The sequence below is a fragment of the Ochotona curzoniae genome, unplaced genomic scaffold (assembly GCF_017591425.1).
Source record: "Ochotona curzoniae isolate NIBS_2020 unplaced genomic scaffold, NIBS_Ocur_1.0 contig_3432, whole genome shotgun sequence".
Classification (NCBI taxonomy): Eukaryota; Metazoa; Chordata; class Mammalia; order Lagomorpha; family Ochotonidae; genus Ochotona; species Ochotona curzoniae.
The window spans coordinates 2,733,267-2,744,720 of NW_024465859.1; the positions used below are offsets into that span (position 1 = coordinate 2,733,267).

Consider the following 11,454-nt stretch of genomic DNA (forward strand, 5'->3'; position numbering starts at 1 on the left):
AAGAATCATGAAATCCTAAAAGCTTGATCTGCTAATGACTGCCAGAATGTATCATCTTCTGGTGCTAACACAGGATAATTTACTCCGTAAGACTCTGACCATTTATGTTTTTCAGAGTCTCAAATCATTTTAAAATTAAGTCTTATGTTAATGTGATATTAATACAAAAGAATAGATTCAATGTGAGTCACAAATATAATTTTAAGAATACAATGATGCTTACCTTCCTTCCACCATTTCTTTTTTCTTTAATTTCTCTTTATCTATTTCTTTCTTTCTTTTTTGTTTTTCTTTGTTTTTTTCCTTTCTTCCATTTCTCCTTCCTTCCTTCTTTCCTTCACTTACATGCTTAATGCTCCAGTAAGTAAAAGATTCCACAAGTAACAAGATCTTGGTTCAGTAGGAATACAGGTGAGGGACACAAATAATCAAATGAAAAGATGTCCATTTCATTTATTCACAGTTAATTTAAAAATAATCAAACATCATCAAAGTGTAATAATTTGTGTGTGTGTGTTTGTGTATTTAACAACCACAGTAACTGAAGACATTGCTATGTGTGAGCAGCACAGCCATTGGCACAAGACTGTCCAGTGACAATGATTAACAAGGGGGGTGATTTTGAAGCACTTCACATTTCCAGTGGAAAACAATAAATGATGTCTGACTTCTGTACACAAGGCAAAAACATCTTCAGTGTCACTGTAAGCAGGAAGAAGTAGACATCAAGGAAATCTTTAACTTGGATATTATGATTCCAGTTGTTCATTCTTTGACAAGCAGTAAAATTGCCAAAATGATTCTAAATCCAGGTGATTGTGACACATGATGATAATGAAGATGATGTTAACACAACAGAAACAATGCCTACAGAATATGTGATGTGCTTATCACCTGATTATGGCAGTGTGCATTTGTAACAAAAAGAAATCATACTATTTATTGAACCCCAGAGACTTGTAAGACACAAAACATAGGAGATGAGTCAGATGAATCTGGGAGAAATATTTTGAAAAGTTGTCCTAGAGAACATGTTCTCTCCATAGATCATCCACCTTGTGACCCCTCAGCTGCTTCTGATATTTCATCTTATATAAATAAATAAATAAATAAATAAATAGATAAATAAATAAATAAATGCAGTAGGCGGTAACATTTTATTCATGACACTTTAATAGTCAGCTCTTGTTCATGCTGTTGTTTCCAGAGATGCTAGTGTTGCTGCCATACAGTAGGTAAGTGACTCTGAATACAACATTTTTTCATTGCATTAATGACACAATTCATTTTTACTGTTAAGCCTTACATGTGAATAAATGTAACAAAATGCTTGGTTATTGGTACATAGAATCAGGAATGATGGTGGTTACAGCCAATCACAGACTCACTCTGTGATTGAGAGAGTTACAACTACATTCTGATGACCTGATATACACAAAATTATTAAAACATTGTAGAATTTACCTTTGGAATTTGTATGTAAGGTGTAGCTTGAAGCTAGCTATCTCTCTTGCTTTATCACATGTATTTCCTGTGCCCCTTTCAACAGCTTGGCACTGAATTGGTGGAGACGCCGAAGAACTCGCACCAACTCTGAAAAACTATACAGCCGATGGGAACAGGATCATGACCTTGAAAGTTTTGGGCATCTTGGGTTATTCTATGAGTACCTAGAAACAGGTAATTTTTAAACAGTTTTTAAATATTAACTAAATCAAAATAAAGTAAGGATTTGTTTTATTAACATTGGAAAGGGTTACATGGATATGACAAAATGGTTACACGGATATGGTGACTGGCTCAGAATTTCTCTGTTTTACAAATTAGAATACAGGATAAAATTTATCCCAGTGTGACAATCTTTAAAATATTTTTCCTATAATTTTGAGTGTTATTGAACCAAATCAAGTATTAATAACTTTTCAACATTTTTTTCAAATTAATGCAAATGGTTGTTTTCTTTCTCTATTTTGCTTATCTCAGTAATAGCTGAAAGAGTAGGTTGAAAAACATTTTCAATATCTAAGATGCATGAAGTGTGCATCTTTCATTCCAGAATGACTAAAACCAATAATGCATTGGTACTCCTAAATGTTCACGAACTAGGAGGTGGCTGGCCTAACAATTCAGAGCATTTTAAACCTGTAGTGTGAAATTACTGTTGCTAACTTACACCTGGGAAGACAGCAATGGAGGATAAAATGGCTGTGGCCCTGCATTCACATAGGGGATCATGAGTCCTGACTTTTGCCTTCTTGTTCTCTGTTCCCTTGTATCGTAGACAGTAAATAGATGGATGCAAGTGTTTTCTCTCTCGTTCACTCTCTCTCTCTCTTTTTCTCAGTGTATTTCTGCCTCTCAAATTTTAAAATGGAAAACTGACAGTGAATTATTTTGCCACAGAAAAACAAAACTTCATGCGTTTTTTTTTATAATATAAATTCCCTGTGTACTTTTTTAGATAGTCATCGCATAACATGGGTTTCAATTATCTTGTAGCAAAATAAATTTAAATACTGTCTCATGAACTTCTCAAAGTATCCAGAAGAAGGGAAACCAAAACTGAACACAGGAAATACATAAAACATTCAAGTGATTTAACAGACAAGAAACTTTAAGTTAAAATTTGAGGAGTTAATGCTGGGAGTTGCTCATATATTTGCTCAATATTTCCTCGTAAGCAACTTTCTCTATTTCTTAGTAAAACTAAGGAGGAGTGTTTTCTTGGCTTAATCTCTCAAGGTGCATAAAGTCATGATAAAATTAATGAGATGAGCAAAAAACATTAATAATTATTTAGTTTAATACATACATTTGCTTACCTGAATTAAAGAAAATTTTTTGTGTTTAGTAATTGGTTACAAAATCAGATACTTTTTGCTTTATAAGATAATAAGACAAAAATTTTGGTGCAACTTTCAAGTTTGTATATACATGTATCAAGAGTTATTACTAAAATTAGATCAAAATTAATGCCTTATAAAATGATTGCTGTTTAGAATACTCAACAATGTGTCAACTGATTCTTGAAATTTTGCATGTACTATTTCTAATATTGAAACAGTTCAGCAGTTATCATTATCTGACATTTTATTGAAAATTTAAATAGATTAGTTAATTTTCCATTTCCCACAGAGATTTTAAGTAGGTATATGAGAACTGAATGTGTAAAATTCATTTTGCTTCCGCAGAATAGTCTCTCAATATTGTTTGTTCAGGAAGCAGAGTAAGAAAGAGTAAATTGCTACGAACTTTATCATTGAAGACAATGAATAGTCTTATGAGAGAAAAAAAAACATATTGAAGTTCTGAAACATCCAGGATTGATTTTGAAATAGAAGATCAGTGAACACTGTTTTATTTCTTTCATTAATGAAAACCCATTCATACGTTGTTTTTTTTATTCAGTGGGACGCCTAACTGTCAATCTCATGGGTTCTTTTAACAAGCATTGCTAGAAACTACAAAACAAAACTGAGGAGAAAAGCCAGCTGACATTTCTGTAACCCTCCCTCCCCCATGTGTTAATGAGCAGAAACTGCCAAGTGTGTTTAGACACACGTCAAGATGCCATTGCAGGTCAGGACCTTAACAAGTACCTGATTCCAGAACATGTATATTGTTTTGCCCATATATAATGTGTGTACGCACTTTCTTGCCAGCTACTGGAATCATGCAAATGAGTTATCCCTGATCTCAAACAATATATAGTTTAGTGAGACATGGATTAGCTTATGCCAAACATTAGACCAGTAGAAGCCTAAACACAACACTTAAGGAGAATGGTTTCTTTTTCAGGTAAGCAGATCAAAAGGACTAGCAAGGAAGAAATAGATTTAATTGTGCATGTCTAGTTTCTCCTTTTATTTCTAGAAAGCAGCTAAGACAGCATGCCTTCTATGAGGAGACAGAAGTGGTTGAATGGGAAGAGGTTTGAGTTGCTTTACCTGTATGGTCACTCCAAAATGGAGAAAATGGCAGGAATTATCCGGTGTTCCCTTTGCTCTCCACTGTGGTGAGTTGGTCATGACTTTTTCTCTCTCTCTCCCCATTCTCTCTCTCCAGTTATTCAGTTTGGATTTGTCACATTATTTGTGGCCTCTTTTCCTTTGGCTCCTCTTCTTGCTCTCATGCATAATATTATAGCAATCCGAGTGGATGCTTGGAAACTTACTACTCAGTACAGGAGACCTGTAGCTGCTAAGGCTCACAGCATAGGTGTTTGGGAAGATATTCTGCAAGGAATAGCTGTTCTTTCTGTTGCAACTAATGTAAGTGAACCTATTAGAGTTGGGTGATTTTTATATCGTTTTTTTTCCTTAGCAATTGGGAGTTATGAATGACAGTTAGCTCAGTTTTTTTTTATCTGCATTGATTTCATCATGGTGAAAGTACAAAACATTCCTAAATAATTTAAACATTAAGCAATAGATAAAATTATTGTATGCAAAATCTTAGAAATACACACATTTTTGAAGTCACTCCTATTAAAGTTTCATGACACAGTTTTTTAAGATTGATTTATTTTTCTTGGGAAGGCAGATTTATAGACAGAAGGAGAGACAGAGAGAAAGATCTTCCATCTGCTGGTTTACTCCCAAAAGTGACTGCAAAGTCCAGAGCTGAGCCAATCTGAAACCAGAAGCAAAGTGTTTTTACCAGGTCTCTCATCTGGGTGCAAGGTCCCAAGGCTTTGGGCTGTCTTCTACTGCTTTCCCAGGCCACAAGCACGGAGCTGGACAGGTGAAGCAAGTCGGAATAAGAACTGGTGCCCAAATGGAATCCCAGTGCGTGCATGGCAGGGATGTTAGCCACTAGGCTGTTGCTCCCGGCCATGACTGTCATTTTTAACCCATGTTTATGCAGTGAAACTGTTATCCTCCTGTTTTTTACTTATTGAACAAAATGATTAGTAGTGAATCCAGCCTGGGAATATGGAATGAATTGAAATTCTGAGTAATTTTTGATAAATGTGATTTCTGTTAACTTTCTAAAGATAGCACATACATATTGGTTTTAACCTTTTTGCACCAAAATAAAGTTAAAATCTGTTTGTTTGTTTGTTTTTTGCTTTATCTTGAAGTTTCTGTTTGGATCACTTATGAAGCTAAATTCCACAAAATAGAAAATTTTTTAAAGTGCACATTAACCTTCAAATGTGCTTTACAAATTAAAGCAGATATTTGACAATTAAAAAGAAAATGTGACTACTTAACATTTCTAAGTAAACTTCTTACAGAAAACAGGAAACAGATTTGTAATTATTAGGCAGCTAAATTAAAATGAAAATCTGTAAGTATTAATTAAAATTACAATTACAGAAAAATCCACAAAAATAAATGTTCTTATTTGTAAGACAAAATATAAAAATAGCAACAAATAAAAATATATAAGTAATAATTAGAAAACATAATAATATAATTATTAAGTAAGTCAATAATTAATGTGTTAAAAAAACAAACAAGGAAATCCTTGGAAGAAATTATGACACCATTATATTCCTATTTATTGCAATAAATTTTAAAATTTTATTTGGAAGTTACTTTTTTGGAAGAAAAAATTCCAAGTTCTTTCGGTGAATGATAAAAAGCATTAATAGACCTAAAGTCAGGGAGATAAGTAAACATTATCTTAACTTTTTATTGTTATTATCATTTTCCATTATATACAAAACTTCTTCCTAATTCTTCCCTCCCAGGGCCCAGTGCAATAGCGTAGTGGCTAAAGTCCTCACCTTCAAGGCACTGGGATCCCGTTTGTCACTGGTTCTAATCCCAGCATCCCTGCTCCCCATCCAGTTCCCTACTTGTGGCCAGGGAAAGCAGTCAAGGATGGTCCAAAGCCTTGGGATCTTGTACCCACATGTGGTGACTACTGACTCCTGGCTTCAAATTGGCTCAGCTCCAGCCCTTGAGGTCGTGTGGGGAGTGAACCATTGGACAGAAGATCTTTCTCTCTGTCTCTCCTTCTCTCTTTACATCTGCCTTTCCAATAATAAATAAATAAATCTTTTTAAAAAGTCTGCCTTTAGCCTCAGTTTCCCCTCCCACCTCCCATTCCCCATTAGCACAGTAGTATAGTCCTTTATTACAGTTATAAGTTTAATGTTGTGTTATTTAAGTGTATCATGGCAGAGTAAACTAGTCTTTAAAAGAAAAATACCGTATATTCTTTCTAATGTAAGTCAATTTTCATGCAAAATACCAAACAAATTGATAAATACAGGTTGAACTAGTATATACATATATTCACATACATGAACTATATAATGCAGGCTATCATATTAGGAAGTGAGAATGCATTGTAATATGCATTTCAATTCATGAATAAAGAGAAGACTCTCAATGAAACAAATATATTTCAACAGTATGATATTGGATTTTCTACCTTAAACATTGTTCTAAAATGTAAATGTTAGGGTGAGTTGCATTTAAGTGGTCTTATCTAACATAAATGAAGCATGCTGTTTGTAATACCAAAGTTTAGTAAAGGATGGAACTAGGTCATTATTATTAACTCAAATACTGAAATTAATTGTACTGAGCTGTGATTAGCTTACTAACACATTGTTTTCTATCTCCGTCTCTTCCCTATCAATTTCTCACACATACACACACAACATACACACAGCCCTAGCTTATGAATTTGTTGCAGCTGTATTTGACTAAAGGCAGTGACACTGCACTATGAAACCATAAGGAATATAAGAGAATAACCAAGTATGTTGGAAAGAGCATGATTCTTGGAGGCAAATACACTTAGGTTCCATTCTCAATTTAGTCACCTTGCAGATAAGAAACTTGGGAATATTGATCACACAATGGAAATGAACTATTTCGTGTTTTAGACTAAAGACTCACAAGTATAATTTATAATAGTTTTACACGAATAACTGGGAGATATGAGTAAGCCCATTAAATTAGATTGGCAGCTGATAGTCTTCTTTTTGCTTTGTTCTTCAGGCTTTCATTGTTGCATTTACGTCGGACATCATTCCCCGTTTAGTCTACTATTATGGTTACGCAACAAATGGCACTTATGCTTTGGAAGGATATGTCAACAATAGCTTGTCCGTGTTCCTGATAGCTGATTTCCCAAATGACACTATACCTGTGGGTAAACGGGACTTCGACACTTGCAGGTTTCATTTTCTTTGTTTAGATATTTAGTTTGCCCATCAAGGTATGTTTAAAATTGTCCATTACATTAATGTCTTCTAAAATACAGGATATTCTTGAAATTTAAAAAAAAAAATCCCAATGAATGAAGTATATCACTTCCAGAGTTTGTGCAGTGTATGGTATTTATTTGGCAAGGTAAAGGGCAACTGTAATCCTGGGAAAGGTAGAACAGCCAAAATTAAGAGGTCATGCCATCAAAAATCATGTCAATCATGTCAAGAATTCTTGCTAACAACTGTCCCTTGTTTTAAAGCACTGTTATTGTGATTATATGGAATGATCATAATAAATGTACATTTAACTTTCTTAAATTTAATTTTGTATCCTTAGAAAATAGAGAGAGGCATAGAGGAAAAATGCAGTAATGTGCTTAGCTGACCAGCCACTCCATTTAAGAGTTTCTGTTGTGTAGAGTGTGACCTGAATGTATGAACCTGTTTCCACATTCATTATAGCTAGGTTGCACAAGTTGATGCTATCACTACTAATTTTTTTTCCTTTGCTTTTTTTTTAAATTTCAGGTATAGAGATTACAGAAATCCTCCTGATCATCCAAATAAGTATCTGCATAATATACAATTCTGGCATGTCCTTGCTGCCAAGATGACCTTCATCATAATTATGGAAGTAAGCTGCTCCTATCATTCATTGCAGTTACTCGGTATTGTCTAATTACTTTAGGTATTTGATCATGAGAAGTTTAGCACTGTCTCAACAAGTTGTTTTGGAGGAAGCATGTCTTGTCATTAAAAAAAAAAAAAACTCAGCTTACAAAAATGAATTCCATATGACAGTAAGAAGTACAATTTCATGCTAATCTCCAAAGGCAAGCATTTCAATTCTTTAAACTCATTCTTCTTGGGATTAACAATAGGGGGAAAAGATCTCACGTAGCTATTTCTTTGCCTTTTGTTTTAGGCAATAGTTCCCGACTTCCCCCGACAGATCTACACCCTGTCCACAGATACACACAGAAATCTAACCCTTCTCCTGCCTTTTGGTTACCACAATTCCTACAATTGATTTATCTTGTTGAAGAAATATTTAAGTGTTTGGCAAAGAGTACCACTATAGACATCTCGATACATATACCCTAAAAATATTGACTCACCCACAGATCTGAAATATTTTTGTCAGCATTTTGAATAAGAGGTTATAGATAGGTAGTGATTTTGGAGTTTATAAATTATAGCGTTATAAATATTGATCATCTCTATGCCATGTATCATACTGTGAATATACATCCTTATTACAATTTCTATCCCTGCCATTCTTTTACAACTTGCATTCACACATTGTCAATCATTTTATTTCTTTCAGTTTAGTACTTTGTATCAAAATCTGTTCATCTTTATTCATTTTATTTTTCATGTTAATTTTTTGATCATCCTAAACTCCTATAACTTTCCTTGTGGAATACTATCCTTTTATTTATGTTTTTCATATTTTCTTTTATTTTGATGAAGCATATATCTTAGTAATTGAGCAAACAATTATAACTAATTAAATTTTGAGGTACTACATATTAAAAATATCTTTTTTACCTATTTGTAATTATTTGGGACAGAATTCAGATTGAAATAGATTTTCCTGAAAAATTTTCCTGTTAACTTTATTTAGATATTTCTGACAGTTTGTAAAGCACTGCTTCATTTTCTTTATGTTTCTGATATTGTTGTAGAAATGCTATACCATTCTGAAGCTTAAACCATCCTTTGTTTATAATGTCTTTGTTCATTATGTCATTTTAAAGCATCAGTATGCTTTGAGGATTCTTTCCCTCTAATGGAACTTCATAGGGTAGTTACTTACTATTTGACAAATCATGAACTGTTTTGAACTTTGATAGAGTCCCCTGTTTTTGCCATTATAACTCCCATGTTCAGCACAGTATTTAACAATCGCAATGATTTACGAGGAATTACTGATGTTGACAGTTCTAATTGTGTCTTGGATTTTCCTTTACATTTTTTCTAGCATATTGTGTTTTTGGTTAAGTTTCTATTGGCCTGGATGATACCTGATGTTCCAAAAGATGTTGTGGATAGAATCAAGCGAGAAAAGTTAATGACTGTCAAGATTCTCCATGAATTTGAACTCAATAAATTAAGAGAAGATTTGGGAGTCCATCCTGAATTCAAGAAACAAAGCAAGATTGAGGCAAACAAAACAGAACAGGCTAAGAGAATCATCTAATCAAATGAACAAAAAACTGGGTGTCTCTCTCACTTCCACTCTTTTCCCCTGGGATGAGGGCTAGAGTCCAGAAGCCCTTTATTATTTTTTTCACTCTAAGTTTTTATATACTTTTTTAGAGGCCTTCTTGGTGATGTCTGCAGAGTATCACTGTCCTCCCTGGGTATTACTAACTAAGGTCATTTAAATGATTACTGAAAGTTCGTGTGGAATCAGAATATTGGAAAATCATGAAGTGTTGCAGGTTAAAATGAAGCACTGAACTTGGGCTGTTCCATCAACTTTCCAGTCCTCCGCACCTTTTTATGGTCTTCTCCTGTGTAGCTTTATATCTCTTTCCCATAAAGAAAAGTGTTGGGACAAAAAGAAAAGGAACAAAGAGACCTACTGAGCCATTCATATCCTGCCATTTTAAAATATGGAAATAAGGAAACAAAATCAGATGACATGACAGAGTTCATATATTGGAGAATATTGGATAAATATCATAGTAGGGGCTTGTTCCTGAAACTGTCCTGTTAAAGTTCAATCAGAATCCCAGATAGCCTTCCAGGTAAATGTAAAATTCCTTTCTTTCCTTCCTTCCTTCTTTCTTTCTTTCTTTCTTTCTTTCTTTCTTTCTTTCTTTCTTTCTTTCTTTCTTTCTTTCTTTCTTTCTTTCTTTCTTTCTTTCTTTCTTTCTTTCTTTCTTCCTTCCTTCCTTCCTTCCTTCCTTCCTTCCTTCCTTCCCTTCCCTTCCCTTCCCTTCCCTTTTCTTTTCTTCCCTTTTCTCTTTTCTTTTCTTTCTCTCTTTCTTTTCTTTCTTTCTTTCTTTTCCTTTCTTTTCTTTTTCAGGAAAAGACAAAATATTCAGTTCTTAAAATGACATTTTGTCAACAATGGTTTAAAGACTACTTACTATCTTACCTGGAAAACATGTTACTGAAGTGTTAGGCTACTACTTTAAATCTTCAAGTGAATGAATGCTATTTTAAAGAAGTAAATATGCTTCCTTAAAAGTTACACAGTGTAATACAATGTATATTATTAATTTATTGACCTTAATTTAGAAAATTGAATTATTTTTCAAATAACTCTTCATCCCAGATGCCTGTTTTTCATCATGAAATCTCTTTGAAAGCTGCATATTTGTGTATCTTAGATTTAATTTGCTTATAAATTACTTTGTCTTAAAGCAATCCCAAATCGTTTAATGAATTTACAGTGTTTTATATTAATGCATTACTTCATGCATTACTTGGTGCCTTGTTTCGATTACCAAACACATTCGAAGTCATATTGTTGACTATTGATATGATGTTATATAACATCTCAAATGAAAGCTTCTTTTAGAGCAATTATTGGTATATCAAAATCCACAGAATTTAATATCAAATGAGTATGAACCAATTAAGAATTAGCTGAGGGACTTACAGCTACATTAAAAAGTGTTTGTTTAAAAAAATTACTCTCAAATTTATTCTTGGATAAATGTATAAATGCCATGTCCTTTTTCTTAACAATTGTATGTATTATTGTATCTATCTTATCTATCTATCCATGTGAATTACTATTACAATAGTGATAACGTCCAATAATAGAGCGGTTGAGTCTCTGCTTTCAAATTACATGTCATTCTCAAACCAAAATTGTTTTTTAATCATACACATAAGAAGAAACTTTATCTTAAAAAGTGATATTTATCTAATGCTAATAAAATGTTATGACCTTTTTGGTAACGAAAACATGGCAAGTCAGTATTACACCATTAGTATGATCTTTGTTACACATTTAGAACTAGGGATTATGGATTTTTTAAAAACTATGAGACAGATTTGTCAGCATTGCAAGCCAGACAATATCTTTGACTTTTCAAATCAAACTCTGCGTTATTGCGGTGTTGTACATTGTACACAGCTCAAATTGCTTACTCCATGGTGCTGATAAAAATATATACCGATAAGAGTATGGAAATTAGCTTATTTGAGATAAGCCTTAATTATTTATAATGCTATGTTATACAATAAAGACAAATTTAACTTATTTTTACTCTGCAGTTTACAAAACTTCCAAATGTTACCCTTCTAGAGTGTGTGGA

General features: G+C 33.3%; 1 protein-coding gene across 1 annotated transcript in view; it reads left to right on the plus strand.

Annotated features, from left to right (window-relative positions):
* ANO5 (anoctamin 5) overlaps positions 1-9,377 on the plus strand; it is a 68,051-nt gene extending 58,674 nt beyond the window's left edge. Inside the window, exons 18-22 of the mRNA XM_040980264.1 lie at positions 1,550-1,680; positions 4,066-4,271; positions 6,963-7,141; positions 7,703-7,808; positions 9,159-9,377. Coding sequence (XP_040836198.1) covers positions 1,550-1,680; positions 4,066-4,271; positions 6,963-7,141; positions 7,703-7,808; positions 9,159-9,377 — 841 coding nt within the window. The remainder of the gene's footprint in view (positions 1-1,549; positions 1,681-4,065; positions 4,272-6,962; positions 7,142-7,702; positions 7,809-9,158) is intronic.
* The last annotated feature ends 2,077 nt before the right edge of the window (positions 9,378-11,454 follow it).